General features: G+C 41.5%; 1 protein-coding gene across 2 annotated transcripts in view; it reads left to right on the top strand.

Annotated features, from left to right (window-relative positions):
• TMEM245 (transmembrane protein 245) overlaps nucleotides 1–23,411 on the top strand; it is a 153,838-nt gene that overhangs the window by 5,765 nt on the left and 124,662 nt on the right. For both annotated transcript variants that reach the window (XR_007772299.1, XM_050937683.1), the window contains exons 2-4: nucleotides 9,829–9,946; nucleotides 11,265–11,366; nucleotides 18,596–18,706. Coding sequence is in view for 1 of the 2 variants with exons in the window: in XM_050937683.1 (XP_050793640.1) it covers nucleotides 9,829–9,946; nucleotides 11,265–11,366; nucleotides 18,596–18,706 (331 nt within the window). In the remaining variant the exon portion in view is untranslated. The remainder of the gene's footprint in view (nucleotides 1–9,828; nucleotides 9,947–11,264; nucleotides 11,367–18,595; nucleotides 18,707–23,411) is intronic.

Raw genomic sequence — 23,411 nt, 5'->3', positions numbered from 1 at the left:
GATCTCTTCTCTTGCCTTTAATGAACTTCTTTGTTAGTGAGTATAATCCATGAGTTTGTTACAAATATGTAGGCCTTTGTAATAGGAACCTAGAATTTGCCATATTAGGAAAAACCAGTGATTCATCAGTCCAGTATTCTGCGTCTTTCACAGGCTGAAACTGGAAGCTTCAGAGGAATATGACACCCATAGATCTCTTCTCTTCCACCTGTCTTTCTCCATTCACACCTACCCAAATATTTATTGTTTCATATAGATAGATATTCTTCCTAACCTCAGTCTGATCAGGGCATAAACTTAAGTAGCACTTGTAACCATGTTTGCTAAAGTGTTTTAACAAGTATTAGTGGGAGTGGGAAGATGAGAAATCTTAAGATGCTTTTCCCTGAAATTTTCTAGGTTTGGCCTCTGGTCGTGGGTGAATTATTTTGTTTGAACAAAAATAGTTAGTTATTGAATGAAAGGAGTTCAGATACTTTTTGCTGTCATTAAAATCTTGTTTTAAACACCTGAAGCATCTTAGAAATGTGAGGTAGAAAGTTGAAATTTGGGACAGTGTCTCTAAGTTCAGTATTTTACGGTCAAAGTCCTAGTGAAAATAGGTTGTGATTTCGCTAAATTACAGTAAGGTACTCATGTATAATGTAATTATACAACCATGGAAATGACTATGCACTTCAGAAACTAATCTTTCATTTTAAAGCTGAAATTTGGATGAAAAATGCTTCACACTGTCGGCAAGTTTGAATGAAATTATTTTACCTACATACACTTTAGGCACTTTTTTGAGCTTTCATGCACATTAACTTCTGTGTTTTAAATGTAAAATGAGCATTTGCAGTAAACCAAGGGAAAGACCCTGCTTAATTCAGTGAGGAATCTCAAGGTGCATGCAAGCCCCATTTCATTTTTGATCAACTTAAGTTGCTCAGGATAAGAACATTGAGGTTGTAAATATGGTGCTGTGAAAACTCAGGAAAAAGCAAAGTTGCGTTGGTAAACTTTTCAACCTGCCAACATTTCTTTTTAGCCAATCTTCTTTTTCCCTTTTATCTCAGTTCCTTGAGGTGGGGTATCTGTTTATAATGTCTTGATTTCCTTTCCCTTCAGTCTGGTCTCCATCCTCTTCATTCCACTGAAATTTCTCTTGTAAAGTCTAAATATTAATCATGATATTAAGTCTTTTTTTTTTTCAGTCTTCTGTTTGGACAGCATACTGTCCATATCTTGAGACCGAAGTTTAAACTTCTATCATGTTTTACTCTGTACTTCCATTTTGCAGCCCTTCTCCCATTCAGTTCTGGCTCAGTGCTGTTACCCCACTAGCTCCTGAGCCTGCAACCCAAGCTGTCTCCCCCTACTAGCACTTCTGAAGTCCAGCCTCTGACCCCTGTCTCCCCACAAGCAGTCCTGTGTGCCCCACTTTGTCTGTCTTAATCTAGCTCTGCAGGCACAGTGCTGTGATGAACACAGCTGACTGTCCTGATGCTAGAGCAGCCTCTGGTGGGTGACAGGCAGAATTGCAGCACTTGTCAGGCAAAATGTATTTTCTGGAAGGGGGGGAAATAATTCTGCACTGGACATGAATTCCGCATATGCGCAGTGGTGGTAAAATTCCCCCAGGAGTAAATATAAAAACAACTGAAAGCGAAGACTTGAACTTGAAGTCACAGCTTTTTGCTGACATTGCCTTCAGTCAGCAATTTGCAGAGATCATTAAGCACCTTGTGCTGAATACGCTTCCTCCGTCAAATTTAAACTCTGTTTCACTACTAGATGATGCAGCTAGCAGAATTTGCACTGACATAAATGCAAAACAATTGGTGAAACATGAGATGAGTACTTAAAGTATCAGTGGAGGGTGGGGGGAAATGGATTTTTCTGTTTCTTCCAAGAAAACTGCAGCACATTGTGATCAAGTTGCTGAAAGTGTTATCGAAGAATGCGGAGAGAAGTATGGAAAAAGAGGTCTTTGTCATTTATTCAGACAATGAAGATAAATGGGGTGTCATGGGTTGGACCCCCCTTTTGGGGTGCCACCGGATGTGCTAGGGTCCCACTGAGCCTGCTGTCCTACCAGCCTGTGTTTCCCTTACTATTCTGTGCTGCTGTGACAGGCTCTAAGCCTCTTTCCAGCACACACACAGGCAGGGACACACCCAGCTGCAGAATCTCACAGAGTCTACGATTAGCTCTCTGTGGGATGGCTCAGCTAGGGGAATGTCCAGCTCTTCTGTGCACATACCCTCTGGAGTGTAAACCCGAAATAATATTGGCTTGCGCTATATAGAGATCTAGATAGTGTAAGCCCCCACCCTCTATGTGGAGGGAGATATGTATGGCTCCCCCCCACACTTACGAATTGCACAAACTGGGTTTTGGTGTAAACAGGAAATAAGTTTATTAACTACAAAAGGTAAATTTTTAGTGATTATAAGGGATAACAGAGAGAACAAAGCATTACTGAGCAAAACACACAAACTGATCTTAATACACTAAAGAAACAGATTACCAATAGTAATTTCTCACCCTGTATGTTGTTTTAGGCAGACTGCAGAGTTTCTGAAGCTCACAGTTCCAGTTATCTCTTTACAGGTTAGACCCCTGTCTCAGCCTGGACTCAGCCCCTGCTTTTTCCTCGTTTAGTTCCTTTTCCTCTTCAGGTGCTTTCAGCAGTCTCCTTACTTGGGTAGGAAGGCCATGGAGAAGAGCCCTGATTGACTCACTTCCCAGCCTTAAATAAGATTTACATAAGGTGGGAATCCTTTGTTTCCAGTGGAAAAATACCAGCAGTGTCCAAGGTGGTACTCCATACTAGGTGACATCATATGACCTTGCAGTGTTAAAGCTTCCATGAGACAAGGCTTATTTGTAATGTCCACAGGAAGTCTAGGAAGATGAGATCAGCTTCTTCAAAGACCTATTCTATTGTCTATCTTAATGACCCATTCAGACTGATTGCCTACTCTCTGGTGAACATTCCCCAAGTACATACACAATTGTAATTGTTACATAGTCAATATTCCTAACTTCAAATACAGAACTGACACATGCATACAAATTTGATAATCACATTCAGCAAATCATAACCTTTCCAGTGATACCTCGTGTGTCCCATCTCCCATAACACATCTTAGTTATGTCATATTCATATTACAGCTATATTTTTATGAAGAATATGGGGTACAGTGTCACATGGAGGAAGAAAGAAAACTTGTCTGTTGGAATCATCCTAAAATTCTGACACAGAAGCATTCAGCTCACTATTTAAACCTCACTGAGAAAGAAGTAAAACATGACATCCTAAAGGAGGATGGCAGTTTAGTCATCTGCAATTACCATCAAGTTGGTTGATAGAAAAAAAGAGGCTTGAGGATTCATCTTCCCAATGAATGAAACTGAGTGGAAAAACTCGAGAAAATTGTCTCTTTTACATGCAACTACCACAGTAATTTATAGTGAGTATGAGTAGATCAAAATATAGCATGGATTTCACACACAAGATTCTACATAACGCACCAACCTTTTTTTTTTTTTTTTAAAGAAACAGGATTTCAGAGGGACTGCTGTTGCAGTCTAAATGAAAACTGGTTTGATATAATTAACAGAGGAAATACCAAAGAACCAAACCAAAAACAATTTTGAGAACCTATTGATTTTATCCATTATTTAACCACGTGACTGATTCCAGATTCAAAGGTAATAAATGGAGCCCAGGAGTAAAATATTTAAAAGGCTTTAGTCCAATTTTCAGAAGAGATTTAGGCACTTGGGAGCCTGAAGTCTCATTGAAGGTCAGTGGGATTTGGGCTTCAAAGTCATTTAGATGCTTTTTAATCCCAGAACAGGAAATAGAGACTGAAACTTGGCTGCTAGTATGTAATTGTGACTGATGCTTCTCGTCCAGTATTTAAAACTGTAGATCCAGATTTCTTCTCAAAATCTATCTGAAGCAAATTGTCACAGGGAGTTGCATCAAAATGGTAGAAAGATAATTATGGAAGACGGGACAGTTTAAATTTTACAAACTGACAGTTCCTAGGACTTGCCCTCCTGTCCAGTCAACACAGCATCAATTGTTTGCGACTTTAACAAACTGAGACTTGCTTGGCCAAAATTTCCTTGAGTAGGTACTCAAGTTTCTTAAAGGAAATAAAGCAAGCTCAAGTTATAAGCAAATTGGTGTAAATGGTGATAGAGCGTAGTAGACTTTGCTAGCTGGTAGACTGGGGATTTGATTATTGTATTTTTGTCTTTTTTTTTTATTTACAGAATTGAAAATTTTTCATTTTGAACAATAAATATACTTGATTATGTCTGAACAATAAATGTGCTCATGAAGTGAGGCCCCTGGCATGTATTCCATTTAATAAAACCTGTTTTAAGGGCATGTTAGGAATGAGAACTTTATTCTCCTTTCTTTGCCCAAGGAAATTCTTTAGCTGTTTTCCCTGAACTTGGTACAGTCTTGTTAATTAGTGTATGCATGTGTACCCCAGGATCTGAAATGTACACGTATATAGATTGACCCAGTTATATCTACACACCTTTGTCAATCAGGCCCATGATATTGATAGACATTATAATTTAGAATAATTTGTTTAAAGTGGGTTTCAGAAGTCCACTTGAGGGATGTGAATAGTGTGGAATTTGTGTCCATGCTAGGATTGGAACAGTAATCATCACTGGAACTGGAATTTTCACAAAAGCAGATATTGATTATCTTCCTCTTCCAAGTATGTCCCTTATCGCCCTCCCACCAAACTATAGTTTCCAAACCGTTCAGTGGAGATGCACACCAGTAATCTGTATGATCAGTATCTAATGTGCAGCAGTCACTAATGTTCTCACTGAAATCCATGGAAAGCCATTCAACAATATAGTGTGTATATTTTATAAATGTAGGAAATTATTTTCAAGTTATGATTTGATTCTCATCATCCGGAACCAGCCCATGTTAAGTTTCAAGTAATTTGTTTAGTCAGCAGAATTTTCAGCAATATTAACAACTTCTAAAGTGGGTCACTCAAATTTAAAAAAAAATGTTCTGCATCATATTTTAAATGTTGCAAATGTACTGCTCATTAGCAGACACCAATACCTAAATTAGCATAGATTCATTTAATCCATAATTTCACTTGAATTGAATCCCTCACACCTCTGGAGTCAACTGACAACTGGTTTCCATGGCCTTGTGGAATGGTATATCTTTATTTAGTTTCTGAAACAAGATTGCTGACACCTGTTAAAACAGGAATTTCAATCTGAATGGATAGCACACAAATATGAAATGCATTCATTTAATGAACAATTTATTATAACCAATTATAACAGTTAAACTTTTGGAAATGAGGACTGAACACTGCTAAATATTTAGATAAATATCATTTTTGTTTTGTTTGAAATTATTTGAAAACTTGAAGTGTTATGATTTGGGAGCTTTATGTACTACTTGAACGGTGGAGCATATTTTATTTTAATATTATCTCTGATATCCAAGTCTATGCCTAAGGCTACGTTTTAGTCACAGTGGGTATTTTTAGTATAAGTCATGGACAGGTCACGGGCCATAAACAAAAATTCACGGCCGTGATCTGTCCATGACTTTTACTAAAAATACCCACCATGACTAAAACTTGGGTGGGTGGCGTGGGTTCTCGTGGGCAGGGGGTGGGTACGGGGGTGCTGCAGGTGCTGGAGCAGGTAACCTGGGACCCATGCTGGGAGAGGGAGGGTTAGTGGGGCTCCCTACTTGGATCTGTGTCTCGGCAGCTCCTACGCGATGAGGGCATGGGCCAGGGCAGGGGCTGCTCCTGCCACAAGTGCTAGCTGCTGCAGCTCCCATTGGCTGCACTTCCTGGCCAATGGGAGCTGCAGGGGCAGGGCCTGCAGGTGTGGGCAGCACACAGTGCGGAGATCCCCTCCGCTGCCTAGGAGCTGCAGGGGAGCCCCCCTGCTTCAGGTAAGCACCCGCCCCAAGCCTCTTCTCCTATCTCTGAGCCCCCTCCCACACACACAACTGCTACAGCTGGCCCAGGGCTGCCCTGCTTGGGCAGCCCTGGACCAGCACCAGTTGCTGCAGAAGTCATGCAAGCTGTGACCTCTGTAACAGACTTGCAGCCTTACTTATGCCCTGCTAACAATTCGCTGCTGACAAAACAAGGGCAAGAAGTATTTTAATGAGAAATTAGACCTGTATTTGAAACACTCTGCTCTTATTAACAAGATGGAATTTTTTTTAAAATGAATACAAAAAATCTAAAGATCTCATCAGTTTTACAAGCTGAAGAGCAAAATTGACTAGATACTGTACTAGTCAGCATCGATACATGGTTAAAGTCAAGGGCTAGATTGATGCCTTTACTCATAGTGAGCAGTACCTTACTTCACAAACCACTCCACTGAACTTCATTGGGGCTGCCTGTAGTGTTAGGTAATATTTAACATTTAATAAAGATAATCAGTTTGGCCCTACAGATGTTACACTTTCAGGTAGTTTATGTCCAAATTTTAAGGGTGTCTGTGTGTTTGTGGTGTTCGTTCTGTTTAAACATAGGAAACTTTGTTGACAGAAATTTCTATGATTATTTTCTAATTTAAAAATGGGTCTTGGACTTAAACATTCATTAATGCATGAGAATGAAAAAGCGAAGCTGATTACAAAGAAATTGGCTAATATTTTTTAGTTAAATCTGAGTAAATACAAAAAGCGAAAATAGTGAAAAGCCAAGTAGTTTTTTAGTTTTAATAATCTGATATGTATTAACATTGATAAAGAAATATTTTTAAATCCTGGTCTGTCAGAAGTTAATGGGAGTTTTCCTATTGAAATCCTAGCTCTACTGAAGTCAATCATCGTATTTAAACAGGTTTCAGGGTAGCAGCTGTGTTAGTCTGTATCCGCAAAAAGAACAGGAGTACTTGTGGCACCTTAGAGACTAACAAATTTATTTGAGCGTAAGCTTTCGTGGGCTACAGCCCACTTCATTGGATGCACAGAATGGAAGATAGAGTGAGGAAACGTGTATATACACATACAGAGAACATGAAAAAATGGGAGGAATTAGCTTCTTAGAGTTGGTAGGGGAACTCCCACCTTTCCATGTTCTCTGTATGTGCCTATATATCTCCTCACTTTATCTTCCATTCTGTGCATCTAATGAAGTGGGCTGTAGCCCACGAAAGCTTATGCTCAAATAAATTTGTTAGTCTCTAAGGTGCCACAAGTATTCCTGTTCATTTTGCGTATTTAAACACTTTGTTTCCCCAGGACCCTGCTTTGTTCAGGGTTAGATCAGTAGCTCCCATACTTTTTAGAAGGATGACCAACTATGGTATTTCTTTCTGTGCAACCTACTGACCACCTGAAGCAGCACCATCCGCCCAGCACCACAATCCTAATCCCACCCAGTGTGTGGGGGAGGGGGGAGGAGAGGGAGAGGAGGGAGGGGAAGGGGTTGTTAGAGAATGAGCCCACCCACCCTGATCCTGTAGCCATATCTCCTGTCCTGCGACGCTGTGTCTGGCTCCCCATTCAAGGCATTGTGGTCTTGCTAAACTTGAGTGGTGCTGTGATCTTGTGCACTAGGCCACAACACCTGGAGCAGGAAGCTGGCCCCAGCCTCATGGGTCAGGATCCAAAGCTGTGGGGTGAATGCAAGGCAGGCTTAGTCTCCGTCCCCCTCAGGCCTCCGCTCCAGGCCAGGCCTGCAATCCATTTGGGAAACGCTGTATTAGGTAATGGTAATGAATAGACAGCTAAGCTTTTATTATTCTTTTCTCCTCAGTGACTTGACCCCTGCCTTGCTCACAAGATGCTGTCCATCTTGTCCTTTGAGACCCTGATTAAATATGAAGCTTTTAAGCAAATGCTTAAATCTTAATGTTTTCAGTGGAATTTAAAAACACAATTAAAAATGAAGAACATGTGTAAGTGCTTTCATAAATAGGGATGCTTTCCGGAATCTGGGCCTGAGATCAAATCTGCTCTTAACATATACATTTGAAGAGGTTTTTTTATTTTGTTTTTGTATTTTTCTTTTTTCTATTTCTTCCCTTCCTCTCCTGTGACTTTTTTCCTTCTTCTCAGATTTCTCAGGCCCTGGGTCAGGGCGGGGCAACAAATGGTCACTAGTAGGCCCAAGCCTCCAAAGGCCTGGGAGAGTGGGAGACTGCCACCCATGAGTTGAATGGCAGGGAGAATGCAGGCCCACCCACTCCACTGTGTCCCAGCCCAGGGCCCTAGCAGTGGCAGAAGACCCGCTGCTGTATCAGTGGGAATCCTGGCTGCAACACACTGACATGGGCTCTGGCAGTGCTGCAGCCAGACTAGAGTCGGCTTCCCCCGGGCTACTTCCTTCCTCCCTTTCTAGAGGTACGTAAGTCACAGTGGTGTCCTCCAGGGAGTCTAGCATCATGGGCTCCTCAGGATAGGTGGTGAGTGGTAGGCTTGGCAGCTCCCCTGGGTTCGGGCTAGCTTCTGGTGGCGTCTGGTCTGTCCAGTCCTCAGGTCAGTAGCCGATCGCCGTGGTCTCCCCACTAGGAGCTCCGCCACAAACGTGGTCACTCCGGTGACTGAGAGCCAAGTGAGCTCTAGGGGCAGGCTTTTATACTTCCTGTCCTGCACCCTGACCACTGAGGGGCGGGCGCATGATTTGCTGCCTCCTCCCACTTTGGTGTCCAGAGAGGCTCAACAGCCTCTGGGGTGGCGGGGAGCCAGACCACCTCACTACAAATGTGAATAGTTATTTAGAACTAGAGAGCTTCCCCTTCAAAATAAAACAAATTTAAACCATATCAGAGTTTAGACCTAAATTTTAGAAAAACTTGAAATAGGTATATAGTGGGCAATCTAATATTTTTTGGTATAGAAAGAAGAAATTTAATAGTTGCAAATATTCTGATTTAAAGATTGATCCAGATTTTTCCCAAGTGCGGCTTAATACGGTAAACCAATGGTTCTCAAACTTTTTTTTCCATGGACCACTTGAAAATTGCTGAGGGTCTCGGAGGACCACTTAATCTTTCCAAATGTTGCTTGTACTGTTAGCTAACTATTGTAAATTGGTTTGGATAAAAGTGCTATATAAAAAAAAAAAACCTTAATAATAAGCTTTTTTTGTTCTACAAATAAAAGCACACAACTCATTTTAAGATCAGTAGTCTTACCTTTCTAATGGGATGGATGTGCCCTCTCTCCCCTGCCACGGCAGCCCCCAAGTTGGAGCTGTGAAGGAGGGAGAGTCTCTCCCTCTCTTCTCCACTGCAGCAGCCACCAAACTGGGGCTGGAAAGGGGCGGCGTCTCTTCCCTGCCACAGGCTTGAGGCTGGGAGGGAGGATCATCTCTCCCCGGCGGCTGCAGCCCTGGAGCTTGGAAAAGTCACCTCTTTCTCTGGCCACTGCAGCCCTGCACATCCAAACCCCTCCCCCCGCCCCTTCTCAGTGCCCAGTCCCCTCCCACCTATCCTCTATTTCCCCCCAAGGCCACCACCTCACCTTACATGTGCATCTTCTCCTGAGTCCAGGCACCTAATTAATGGAGCCATGCCTGCATAGCTCCACTAATTAGGTGAATGGCCCTTCGTTCTCTTGTGTGCAGCCACTCAAGCATGCAACTTAGAGGGAACTATCCACAGACCACCTGAATGGAGCTCGCGGACCATTGGTGGTCCATGGACCGACCACAGTTTGAGAACCTCTGCGATAGACAACTCTCAAAGGTGCAGGAATTCATATAAAAAACCCTAACTGTTGATTAATATGGATCTGTATATATTGATGTATGTGTAGTACATATGTATGCCCATAAGTATCTTCTTCTTTTAAAGATATGGACCTTAGTTGTTGGTTATCTGTTGACCGTTTCATTCAAGTGGAATGCAAGCACTGAACGTTATTTAAGAGCAATCTCCATTCCTGTCTGGATAATACTGCTCTTCCACTTAGGTGAGTAACACATCATTGTGTTTATATATAACATGTAATTCGGAAGCCTAACAAAGAACAACCTTGGGCTAAATTGTCAACTGAGATCCAGCCTCTTTGCCCTCCTCAGGTGGCGCAAAAGATCCGGATTCTTATTACAAATAGCCAGCAGAGAATTTCTCTTTGTGCAGAAGAACTCGTCGCTCGTGTAAAGTTTGCAGGAAGTAGCTTTTGTGCTGCCATCCCCCTGGAGTAGTCACCAGGGAGGGAATATGGAGGAACTCTGTGGCACTGCCTGCCTTTTTTTCAGTGGTGTAAGTTAGAGCGGCTGTTCTAAATGCTGACTGGGGCCAGGTGATGATTGGCTCTTAGAATCGAGGATCAGAACCAGTTCCTTGACACCACTTTTTTTTTTCCTGCAGAGCTTGGCCACAGGAGAGAATTTGGCCCCTCATCTGGAACTTTTTACTACTTTTTTTTTTTTTTTTTTTTTTTTTTTTTTTTTTGAGAGAATCTCAGTAACAAAGATTAAAGACCTAAAAGACAAATGGCAGAATTAACATGAAAATAAACTCTTCCTCCTACAGTCAGTCTGAGCATATTGATACCAAGGATGTTTAATTTTTTTTTTACTAAGATTGTCTTCTAATTCTGCCTTTCTAATAGCATAACTATATGGGGTCACTAGCCCTTACAGTAGTTAATTAATACAATTAATAATAAGCTAATATTCTTGAAAGAGCTCATAGCTCACTCCTTCATGTCTTACTGAGGCATATCTCTTCTGCACTGTTGCACAAATGTGCTCATACGTACGCTATTTTGTGGTTTAAGATCTCATGTAGTGGCTTTGTGGGTTAGTTTTCAGCCAGACAAATATTGGTCTTCAAATCCTGAAGCATTAGACCGTCCCCACCGCCCAAAAAAAAAGAAAAGAGCAAGCAAGAAAACTCCTTTGTTTCATTCTATATAGAAGTTCTACTAAAAGGAAGTTGTTTCTTTAGTTATTCTGATATGTAAGTTATTTAAAAAAAATTTAAATTATATATCCAATATAATGTAATACTTCTTGAATAAAGAGAGTGCTGACTAATAGGTATTAGAATGAGTATTGAGAAATGTAAATGTCCCATAAGAAAGGAAAGAAATGCATTTAATGTCTAAATATTTTGTAGATGTAGAAAAATTTCTCACACTTCTGTGATATTAGGCACTGATATCTATCTATAATTGCTAGGTTCCAGTTGTGGCTGCTCTCTTCAGAATGGCTGCATTACACTAACATTTTTGATTAAATTCTGAAAAACTTTGCTGAAAAATCTTTTTTTTTTTCTTTCAGCTTCTGTGGCTGGCTCCTGGAGGATTCCAGTATTTCTGGTTATAGTTTTTCTGATGACAGTGGGCATGTTGCATGAGCAACAGAGCGGAAAGCAGTCTTCTGGTAAGAAATAAGTCACTTTTCTTCTGCTGTCAATGAAGCTAAACTTATGGAAAATGGAGGACTTGAAATCGTAAAAGTGCTTGGGTTACTCATGAGTTTATTTTAATATCATATGACTTGTGTATGTGTACTCTCTATTATAGAGAAAGTAGGAGTTTTTGCTAATTAAAAATATCATGGATTAGGCTTCCTAAAACTGAAGTCTGATTGGTTCTATCTAATAAAATGTTTTGCAGTATACTAATGTTAGGTTTCTGTAGTGACTCTATAGAATCCAGACTGTTGTTGTAAACTGCAATTTCTGTTCCACTTCTAACTTCTCATTAGTGTGACCAATATGCCTGCAGACTGGGTGCTTATACAAAGACATGAGGAGAATACTTTCTCAGAACCAGGGCCATACAGGATTAAAGATGCTTGTTTCTTACTAATTCAAATACTACAGTTTAATGTTTTCCCAGCACAAATGTTCATTTTCGGAGCTCCAGTCATGGGACACAGGCGTTTTGTCAGTGCGTAGATTTAAATCCTAGGAGACTGTCTAGGGAAGTATTATTTAGGAGTCTTAGGCCTGGTCTACACTAGGTGGTGGTGGGGAAATCTATCTAAGGGTACGTCTACACTACGGGATAATTCCGATTTTACATAAACCGGTTTTATAAAACAGATTGTATAAAGTCGAGTGCACACGGCCACACTAAGCACATTAATTCGGCGGTGTGCGTCCATGGTCCGAGGCTAGCGTCGATTTCCGGAGCGTTGCACTGTGGGTAGCTTTTCCGTAGCTATCCCATAGTTCCCGCAGTCTCCCCCGCCCCTTAGAATTCTGGGTTGAGAGCCCAGTGGCTGATGGGGCAAAAATCATTGTCGCAGGTGGTTCTGGGTAAATGTCGTCACTCATTCCTTCCTCCGTGAAAGCAACGGCAAACAATCATTTCGCGCCCTTTTTCCCTGGATTGTCTTGGCAGACGCCATAGCATGGCAACCATGGAGCCCGTTCAGCTTTTTTTTTATACAGTCACCATATGTGTACTGGATGCCGCGGACAGAGGCGATACTCCAGCGCTACACAGCAGCATTCATTTGCTTTTGCATGATAGCAGAAATGGTTACCAGTTGTTCTACTGCTAGGGTAATTTGGCAATGAGATGACGGTTATCTGTCCTTCTGTGCTGTCTGCTGCTATCATGGGTGCCCCTGGCTGAGGTCGGCCGGGGGCACAAAAGCAAAACTGGGAATGACTCCCCGAGTCAATCCCTCCTTTATGGTTTCTAAAAATAGTCAGTCCTGCCTAGAATTTGGGGCAAGTGTACTAGAGAAGCAGTGTATCAGAGAGTACAGCTGCTCTGTGTCAGATCCCGCAGAAATGATGAGCTACATGCCATTCACGGGGGGTGCCCCTGCAACAACACCACCCGTTGTTTCCCTCCTCCCCCAACCTTCCTGGGCTACCGTGGCAGTGTCCCCCCCATTTGTGTCATGACGTTATAAAGAATGCAGGAATAAGAAACAGTGACTTGTTAGTGAGATAAAATGAAGAGGAGGCAGCCTCCCCGTGCTATGACAATCCAGGCAGGACATTAAGCGGTGTGGGGGAGAGGAATCCAGCATCCCACTGCTATGATAGTCCAGGCAGTACAGAATTTTTTCTTTACACCAGAAAGGGAGGGGGCTGATGGAGCTCAGCCCCCCGTGGCTATGATGAAGACGGTTACCAGCCGTTCTGTACCATCTACTGGGAATGACCAGGAATCATTCCTATTTTTACCCAGGCCCCCCTGAGGCCAGCCAGGGGTATTCAGCAGTTATCAAGCATGTACCGTCTGCTACCAGGGAGGGGAGAGGAGTGGATACTGCTCTTCACTGCTACAGCATCGCGTCTACCAGCAGCGTTCAGTAGACATAGGGTGACATTGAAAAAAGTCAAGAAACGATTTCTTTCCTTTTTCTTTCACGTGTGGGGGGGAGGGAATAAATTGATGAGCTATTCCCTGAACCACGCCGGACAATGTGTTTGACCCTACAGGTATTGGGAGCTCAGCCAAGAATGCAAATACTTTTCGGAGACTGCTATGGACTGTGGGATAGCTGGAGTCCTCAGTACCCCCTCCCTCCCTCCATGAGCGTCCGTTTGAGTCTCTGGCTTCCCGTTACGCTTGTCACGCAGCACTGTGTAGCCTGTAGATTTTTGTTTTCAAACGCTTTGGCATTTCGTCTTCTGTAATGGAGCTCTGATAGAACAGATTTGTTTCCTCATTCAGTATCTCCCGTATGGTCCATGCTGGAGCTCTTTTTGGATTTGGGACTGCAATGCCACCCGTGCTGATCAGAGCTCCACGCTGGGCAAACAGGAAATGAAAATCAAAATTTCGCGGGGCTTTTTCTGTTTACCTGGCCACTGCATCCGAGCTGAGATTGCTGTCCAGAGTGGTCACAGTGGTGCACTGTGGGATACCGCCCAGAGGCCAATACCGTTGATTGCCAGCCACACTAACCCTAATCTGATATGGTAATACCGATTTTAGCGCTACTCCTCTCGTTGGGGAGGAGTACAGAAACAGACATAAAGAGCCCTTTATATCGATATAAAGGGCCTCGTAGTGTGGACGGGTACAGCGTTAAATTGGTTTAACGCTGCTAAAATCGGTTTAAACACGTAGTGTAGACCAGGCCTAAGTTACGCAACTTCAGCTATGTGAATAATGTAGCTGAAGTCAGCGTACTTAGATCTACTTACAACTGTGGTAGGTTGACTGCTGATGCTCCCCCGTCGACTCCACTTATGCTTCTTGCTCCGGTGGAGTACTGGAGTCGACGGAAGAGTGCTTGGTGGTCGGTTTATCGCGTCTTCGCTAGCTGCGATAAATAGACCCCCGCTGGATTGATCGCTCTGGAGGTAAGTGTAGACATGCTCTTATACTTATACTGAGGCCAGAGAGTGTGGGATGGGATCAGGCTGAACAGACCAGTTTCATTACACTGGGCAGTGTCATACGTGTTAGTGCCTGTGCTCTGATTCCAGACAACTAAAAATCTTCCAGGATCAAAAATAAAGGTAGGGCACTGAAGATGAGAACTTAAGTTTGCAGAGGAAAGGGGAGAAGAATTCCCTGAGTTGTGATGGGGAAGAGAACCTGAAAGAAAAAGAGAATTTTGAGAAATAAAGAAAACATTTCCCTTTTCCACTCATCTTAATGCATCCTAACCCCCATGAAGGGAATCCCAGAAAAGAATCCTTGCCTTTAAATTGCTTGTTCCTGGGAAGTATGCATTATGTCCCAGGGAGTAAAGAACTCATTCTGCACTGCCAACATCATGTCCTGTTGCTCTTCAGCAGGGTGCTCTAGGGCAGGGGTACTCAACCTTCTTCTTTCTGAGGCCTCCCCCAACATGCTATAAGAACTCCACGGTCCATCTGTGGCACAACAACTGTTATTCTGCATAGAAAAGCCAGGTTCTGTGTTACGGGGTAGCAAGCAGGGCAATTGCCTGGGGCCCAATGCCACAGAGGCCCCCATGAAGCTGAATTGCTCAGCCCTGAGTGGTGGGGCTCAAAGCCTCTGGCTTCAGCTTTCTGACCTGGACCCCAGCGAGTCTAATGCTAGCCCTGCTTGGCAGACTCCCTGAAAGCTGCTGTTTGAGAACCACTGCTCTAGGAATGAAGAAAATCATAGCAGGGCATTCATAATTCAAATAATTTTAAGAACCTAAGAAAATTCCAAAATTTTGTTAAACTGAAGTTACGGTTGAGCTACATATTGGTAAATTAAGATGAAGACATTTCAGTACTTGTGTAGTTAGTCTGGGGTATGCAGGAAGCATTGGAAACCCAGGAAATTCACAGTTAAGATTAAATTTAAAAGAAACACACTTAAAGGTATGGAATACATGGTTAAAGTATGTCAACAATTTTAACTGCACCTGTAATAATGTTGGAGGTGGGCAGTGGGGAGACTAGGGCTTCTCTACTGAGGGTTTGAATCTACAGCACACCAGGTTACTGTGAAGTTATGTGTTGTCTGGATGAAGCTACAGCACAGTGGAAGTCCCTGTGTGGCTTTAAGTAGTAGCATGCCAAGCTGCACTCCAGAACTTCTTATACTGTGCCGTAGCAGTGCCCACACAGGATGTTGCTGTGTGGCAAACGGCTGTACTGTAGAGTCACACTCTGTGTTAGAATCATAGAATATTAGGGTTGGGAGAGACCTCAGGAGGTCATCTAATCCAATCCCCTGCTCAAAGCAGGACCAACACCAGCTAAATCATCCCAGCCAGGGCTTTGTCAAGCCAGGCCTTAGAAACCTCTAAGGATGGAGATTCCACCACTTCCCTAGGTAACCAGTTCCAGTGCTACACTACCCTCCTAGTGAAATAAGTGTTGCTGTGCAGTAACTTATTGAGACCATTTTACCAATCCTTAAGTTTCTCATTAGTTACCACAAATGCTTAGAATTCTTCCACTCAACATTTTCCATTAAGATCCAAGTGTAGATGTCAGTTGAGATTAAACTGTTTTCTCCTATTATGAATTCCACTGGCTGGAAGTTATCCCTCATGCATACTAGTTGTACCAAAACAGTTCCTAGTTTCTAGAAACTGAGAGCTCCTCATGTTGGCTTCAATGATTAATCATTGAGGATACAGTACATGGTCCAATTTACATTTGGCTGGTGGTCAGTACTCAAGCAGTCCTAAAAACACTTAGAATATGGATTTATTATACTCTCTGACTCAGTTTTCCCTGAAACTGTTCTTCTTGGTCACTAAACTTTATTACTAACCATAGAAGTTTCAGGTTAATCAGATTGCCTGCCACTTGGAACAGTTTTGGTGAGCTGGAATTCACAGATGATATGGCTGACAAGAAGAGAGATCTCTTCCTAGGTAGTCTTGGGAATACTGTATCAAAAAACTAAATTCTGCACACAATTATAAAATTCTGCATATTTTATTTGTTAAAATAGTGCAGTATAATCAACAGTTTCAATTATTTTGGTAATTTATTTCAGAATATCTGTCAGCAAGTATGTCTGTAAGAATACAGATGACAAAAAAGATTCATGAAATGTTTTTTAGCAAATAGATTTACTAGTAACTTAAACTATTGTACAGAAGTGTATTTCCTGCACCCCTCAGAAGCAGTGCAAAGGGGGGGAAGGTGTGAATCAGGGATAATGGAGGAGCTGAAGGAGAGGGAAGTAATTGCTGGGAAGGAGGCACGGAGTGAACCTCGAGGGTTTTTAGATGTGGGTGGGAGAAGTATGGTACAGGTTTTTTAGGGGGAGGCGGATGGAGGGATCGTTGGAGCTCCTCCCCCATGCAGACTCCAGCTGACCCCTATCCTCTGTCTGGCACATCTGTCCGTGTCTCCATGTGTCCCTGCATCCCTCTCCCTTGTCCACATTTGGCCCTTCACCCTCATTCAGCCACCCTGGTACCTCCACTTCCATTCAGCCCCTACCTCAGTCTGTCCCCCACACTAGCCCTTCTGAACCCTAGTCTGTGATCTCCCCAGCAGCCCTGTGTGCCTCATGCTGCCTGTCTCTCTCTCCCCCCCCCCCCCAATATTCTGTGCCTCCTTATCTGGACATATGGGCAGGACTCTCTTAGGAATGCAGTGTCTTCTGCTCCCTCTCCACTTGCTGTGGCTGTCTGCTCCAAAGTGGGAGCAGCTGCCCTCTGTTCTGGTGCCACAGAAGCCCTTAGTGGATGAAAGATGTAATTGCAACACCTTTCAAGCAGACTATTTTATGTGGAGGGGAAAAAAATCTGCAGGGAACATGAATTTTTCAGTGGCACGGAATCCCCCCATGAGAATCCTAGACCACAGCCATGGCATAAAATGCATACGTTTTCTTGAGACACTTAAATTTTGAAAAGTTCTCTGTGATAGATGTGTGACAGGTTGGACCCCTTAAGGTGCCACCTGATGTGTTAGGATATCACTGAGCCTGCCTGTTCTGCCAACCAGGGCACCCTTTTTACCTGTCTTGCTGAGCCAGGCTATCAAGCCTCCACCAGCACACGCACACACAGGCAGTGCCCCACCCAACTGCAGAATGACACAGATACTGAGATCAGCTTTGGGAAGCCTCAACTTAAGGGACTTGCCCCAGCACTCAGGTGTCCACCTCTCTTGGAGTGCAGACCCAAAGGTATATTATGAAATCCATGTTCTCCCTCAATGTGGAGGAAGGTTTGCACAGCCTCTTACACCCCACCCGTTATGCTATATCCCCATTTTGCATTTCATAAACAAGAAATAAACTTATTAACTACAAAAGGTGAATTATAAGCGGTAAAGAGCTAGTAATCTGCTTTGTTCTGTTTGCGAAGCAAATAAAACAAAACAAACATACTAAGCTTGTTTCACTAAAGAAATTGGTTACAAATAGTAATCTCTCACCCTAAATATTGTCACAGGTGGATTACAGAAATTCTTGAAACGCAACTTCACTGGTCTCTACCTTGAGACCTCAGGTGGTATTACTCACAAGCTAGATGCCCTTCCAGCTTGGGCTCAACCCTTCTCCCCCCAGTTCAGTTCTTGTTTCCAGGTGTTTTTCAGTGTCTCTTTGGATGAGGAGGCAGAGAAGAACTACAATGATCTCACTCTCCTGCCTTGTATAGCTCTTGTGTGTGGCAGGAACCTTTTGTCTCCCAGTGGAAGAACACTGGCATTCCAAGGGGTGAGTCCAGTACCAGGTGACTCAGACCCATGTCTTTGCAGGGCTGTGGCAGCCATTACTCGTAAGCTGTCTGGAGCGTCCACTGGAAGACTAAGCTCTTTCACGGCCCATTGTCTTTGCTAATGGGCCATTAGCCCTGTCTTGCTTTTCCATTGTTGTATCTAAAGGTCTAGTTGGGGGTGACACCCAAAGTAACCCATATGAAATACAGATACATAGTTAATATTCTCTAAAGTTGGCATACAGATTGGATAATCACATTCAGTAAATCATATCATTGGAAAGGTTATCTTACATGAGCCATCTTGCTTAAAGTATAGCTCAGTTATGTCATATTCCTATCAGAAGCATATTTTCATAGAGTATGGAGTGAAACATCACAAGATGATCATACTGTCCATAATATATGTAACTATTAAAGTGAATATTTATCCACTTCAGTACAATTTCAGTGGTGGTTGAGCAACAGAAATAAATAGTATTGTGATAAGAGCTGGGAAGAGGTTGATTCTTTGCTTACTTCTCTATTTATTCTTATAGGGACAGAACTTCCTGGTCAAATGATTTCCATTGCTGCTTCTACAATTGCCATGGCAATATCTGTCACAGGATATGATTCAAGTAATGAGCAACATTCACCCCAATCCTCAGGTGACTGAACACTCTGTAAGAAAATATTTGAATTTGTTCTAAAAGCATGAACCAAGAGGAAACTAGAAACAAATTTTAAAACATTCTCCGACCCACAGATTATCACACTTTATCCCTGTGGAGTTGGTGTTCCTGGTTTAAAAGTTGTTCAAAAGACAGCAGTATTAACATGTAAATGACTATTTTAAACATAATTTTTATGAGCTAGTCATTTAAACTGTTACCTGCAGATGCAGAAGTGGTGCTTGGGCGAAGTTTTCTTTCATAATTAGTATTCTGTGAAAAGAGCTTTTTCTTAGTTTAGTTCCTGCTGTACTTATTTCTTTCCCTTGATATCTTCATGGTAGCAAGAAAAAGTTAGGCTTCATGCATGAGTGGAGGCAGCCTTGAACATGCTTTGTAATGCAAAACTTTGTGGACAGTACTGTGGAGGCAAAAAGCTCAACCATGGCACAAGACAAAACATTTTTTCTTGCAGTTAGTTTAATTCAGCATACAGTTTCAAAGACATCTAGCTTCTGTTGCAGGTAATCTGTAAACAGCAACTTGAGAAGATGAAGGTTCAATAAGTATATTTGGGGGTGGAAAGCCTCTTTGGTCATGGGCAAAAGATCACTGTAAAGACTAAATAGGCCTTTGATGGAATGTGTTGCTGACAAAATAATAGTCCTCCAGAACTCTCTGGAAACTAAAATATTCCATCAACATCTGAGGATGAACTGTCAAAACATGCCCAGTGGCCTGACAGGACTAGAGTGCCTCAATCTTAAACTTGAAGTTGAACATCCTAAATAAAAATAAAATTCAAGCTACTGCAAAAATAAGTGAGTTTAAAAGACATGATCTTGGGTTCAGCACACAAATAGTGCTCCATGTGATGGGACATACAGATCAGTGTAAGGTTATTTCAAGCACACGGCATTAATACAATTTCTTCTAGCTAAAAATTGGCTTCATTGAAGTTAAAAAGCTACTTCCACCACCAGGTAGTAACTGATGTGCAGCAGTCTAACTATATCTTACTCTGGGAGAGATGGATGCACAAGTATATTCACATACACGTTTACTAATTTAAGTGTTCCAAATAGTACTCAAACAAGTTGCAAATAGTACTCAAACAAGTGTTGCAAATAGTACTCAAACAAGATTTAGGTTTGAAACATTTAGCAACACGCTCATTTTTAAAATAAAGGCAGTCTTTCTGCTCTCATAGTGTTTCATGCTGTTCCAAATGAAACTAACCTCTTCACTCAGACTAGCATGCTAAAATTTCAAAGATAAGCACTTCTTCACATGAATAAATTAAAAAAAATATCGAAAGAGATTTCTTGAAATTTCAGGTTGGAGCAGCTGTTTCCCTTGAGTGTGGGGTGTGGAGTCTTTTGCTTTGCTCACCCCTTTGTGGTCCCCCCCCAAATAAAAATAAAAATAAAATAAAAAAGAGATGTATGAAGCCTGGAAGTATGAGAGAAGTGATTTAGCTAGACTTTGGGTGGCCTGCTGGTCATGTGACAAACAATTGCCAATAAATGCAGTATGTTCTTCCACTCCAATCTGATATTTCTTCTTGGAAGCTGGATTGGAAATATGTTTTCTTTAAGGCAGATTGTTTGTTTTTATTCTCAAAGCTTTAGCTATGCCTCTCACTGGAGATTATATATCTGTGAATAATATACATGCATGTGCTGCAGGTATAAATTCTATAAATGTGCTTTGGGTAACTTTTTTGGGACTATAACCCCATTTTTCAGTGTTGATTTTTGTAGTCAACTTTCCTTTATAGTCAGAAAGGAAAGAAAATCGGACTCCCTGTCTTCTTTCGATAGAAACAATTTTCCAGATTGATCTAGCAGTCTCCTTTGGGAACACTGATCAACTGAATGTTTTCAAATTTCTACTTGGTTTTGATCCACCGTGTTCATGGTTGTTGAGGCTCAGAATTCTGGAACTTCAAATCTTAAACATTTCTTAACTTTATTTTGTTGCTCCAGAGTGACTTGGTGTTTTCATCCTACTTTGGAACTCTGTTTTTCATGAGAGGTTTAAGATTCTACAGAAGTTTTCAGTCATTCTTCAAGCTTAACCACCAGGTATACATCAGTTTTCAGAATGAAGACTCCTGTGTGCCTACTTTGCAAATAAATTATTGGTGCTAAGTAATGTTTATTAGTTGCAGAAAAATTGATTATTTCTGAGTTTTGATACTGTTGCTTTTCATTAGCTGGTCAAAGAACAATGCTTCAAGCTTTCTGCTAGTGTTTGTACTTACCCACAATGTTAATTAAAAAAAATTGTTACAGTACTATAAGGCACTTCAGTTATAGAGACCTTTATTTGTGCTTCCCTTGTTTTGTGGTTGAATATTGTGGAAATTCTATTCCATCAATGATAGTACTGGGTCCTTCCCGATGGTATGAAGTGTTTCTAAAATTTCTGGTAAGTGATAACCGCCAATTAGAGAAAGCAAATGCTGCCATATTGTTTGGGGCAAAAATGGATAGGCTGAGCAGCCATGTGGCAGGATTTATAGGAGCTATCATCTCAAGTCTCTTGCCTTTGTTTTCCCATTTGCTTTAGCACTTTCTTCCCACTAACACATGTTTGGAATTTTGCCCACTACTATAAAATTGCTTAGATTTACCATACTGTGTTTGGGAACAGAAGTAAGAGGAAAAGGAGTTGTGTACATGCAGTAATCTATAAAATAATATAGTTCCTAGAACTTTTTTGGATGCTAAACTCCTGATGGTGATAAATATGACTTAACAGAATGTCCAGCAGAGGAGTTACATTCTTTGCTTGAGTGATGCCATTATGTAACAAAGTCGGAAATTGTCTATTACTATTCAACATGGTACGGCTTTTGAGATGAACTAGGGCAGGGGTAGGCAACCTATGGCACACGTGCTGAAGGCAGTATGTGAGCTGATTTTCAGGGGCGCATGCTGCCCGGGTCCTGGCCACTGGTCTGGGGGTCTCTGCATTTTAATTTAATTTTAAATGAAGCTTCTTAAACATTTTAAAAGCCTTCTTTACTTTACATACAACAATAGTTTAGTTACCTATTATAGACTTATGGAAAGAGACCTTCTAAAAATGTTAAAATGTATTACTGGTACGCAAAACCTTAAATTAGAGTGAATAAATGAAGACTCGGCACGCCACTTCTGAAAGGTTGCTGACCCCTGAAATAGAGCCTGGTCTTCCTGTATGACCTTCAAGTGTTCTTCAAGTAATATGTGCAAAATCAGGTTTGAAGATAACCAAGAACCCTGCTAGTATTTTTTTTTTCATCAACTAAAACCAGGCACCTCATGCTAGTAAAACTTAATAAAATCGGTTCCCAGCACCTCTGAGGCTAGGTTCTGTTGAACACTGAGTTGGGGGTTGAAAACAGAACCATGTAATGGGTAGACTAGTGTAGGAGCAGTTTTGTTGCCTGGCTCTTATGCAGATGTCTACAACCAGAAGAGCCACCTGCAAATTTCACTGACAGTAGTATCTGTCTATATAAAGTAGGGATGCAGATTTGTCACAGCATTTATATCAAAAATCATGGAGCATTTTTATTTACCTTAGTAAAAATCACAGATTTTATAGAGGTTTTTTATTTAAAAAAATAAACACTGACCCAAATGAGGAGGAGGACTGCTGGAGAGCACGCTCCTCCTGAGGCTTGGCCCAGCTCTCCATCCTGGCCGTTGTAACCTGGTGCAGAGAGTTGCAGTGCCCTGCCACCATTTCATTGACAGCACTGGGACCCCTTGCACCAGGTCTCAACAACCAGAGTTGGGAGGTGGGCCCAGCCTTGTGGGACAGAAACCGCATCACTGTGGAGTGAGTTTACTAAAATTATGGAGACACAGACAAATGGGAAAATCACAGTATCCATGACCTTTTTCCAACTATGACAAACCTGCAGTCTTAATACCAAGATTCCAGATTTGTCCCTCTGAAGATTAGAATGTCTTTTGTGTCCTTATGAAGTGATGGATACTGTTGTTGTTATGGGTCAGAGCTTTTTTTTTGTTCAGAATATTACCGGGTTCAGTCAACACTGGGATTCACGGTCTGTTACCATCTGATTTTTAAGTTCTTGGCCATTTTGGGTTTACCGCTCACAGCTGTGCAAAAGCTGCTAGTTTATCTCTAAAAGTCAAAGAACAAAAACGAGCCACACAAATGCTTTTGTAGAATATTAGTACATCTCTTTACAGTAAGCCTCTTTGGGATGGGGGAATGGAATGCATTATAATTTTCTGTAAACTGGGATTTTGATTAGAACAAAATATTATACGCTAGTTAAGTAGTCAGCACTTCTTAAATTTAATTTTTAATGTGTTCATCTTTAACTTTTAAATTAGTGAAGATGAAGCTTAATTAAACATTTAGTGTCATCTTAGTCATACAATGACACATTAGTTATCTACTAATTTTTAAAGTTGTTTGTTTTTTCTTTATGGTATTGTTTCCAAGGATATTAAAGTATGACATGGAAGATAATATCATTGAGATCACAGCATAAATATTGTATAATTATAGTGTGATCATAACTGAAAAGAACACTACACGTTATACTTAAATGTTTGTAAGATGGAAGTGTTCACTTCAAAGTATAGTGTGTGTGCTTTGAAGTGTATGGTTTTGATTTAAAATTAGCCTGGAGCATGCATTTGGATTTTATTGAACTCATAGACAAAATACA

Source organism: Gopherus flavomarginatus, chromosome 2 (genome assembly GCF_025201925.1).
Source record: "Gopherus flavomarginatus isolate rGopFla2 chromosome 2, rGopFla2.mat.asm, whole genome shotgun sequence".
Classification (NCBI taxonomy): domain Eukaryota; kingdom Metazoa; phylum Chordata; order Testudines; family Testudinidae; genus Gopherus; species Gopherus flavomarginatus.
This window is presented reverse-complemented; position numbering and strand designations above follow the sequence as displayed.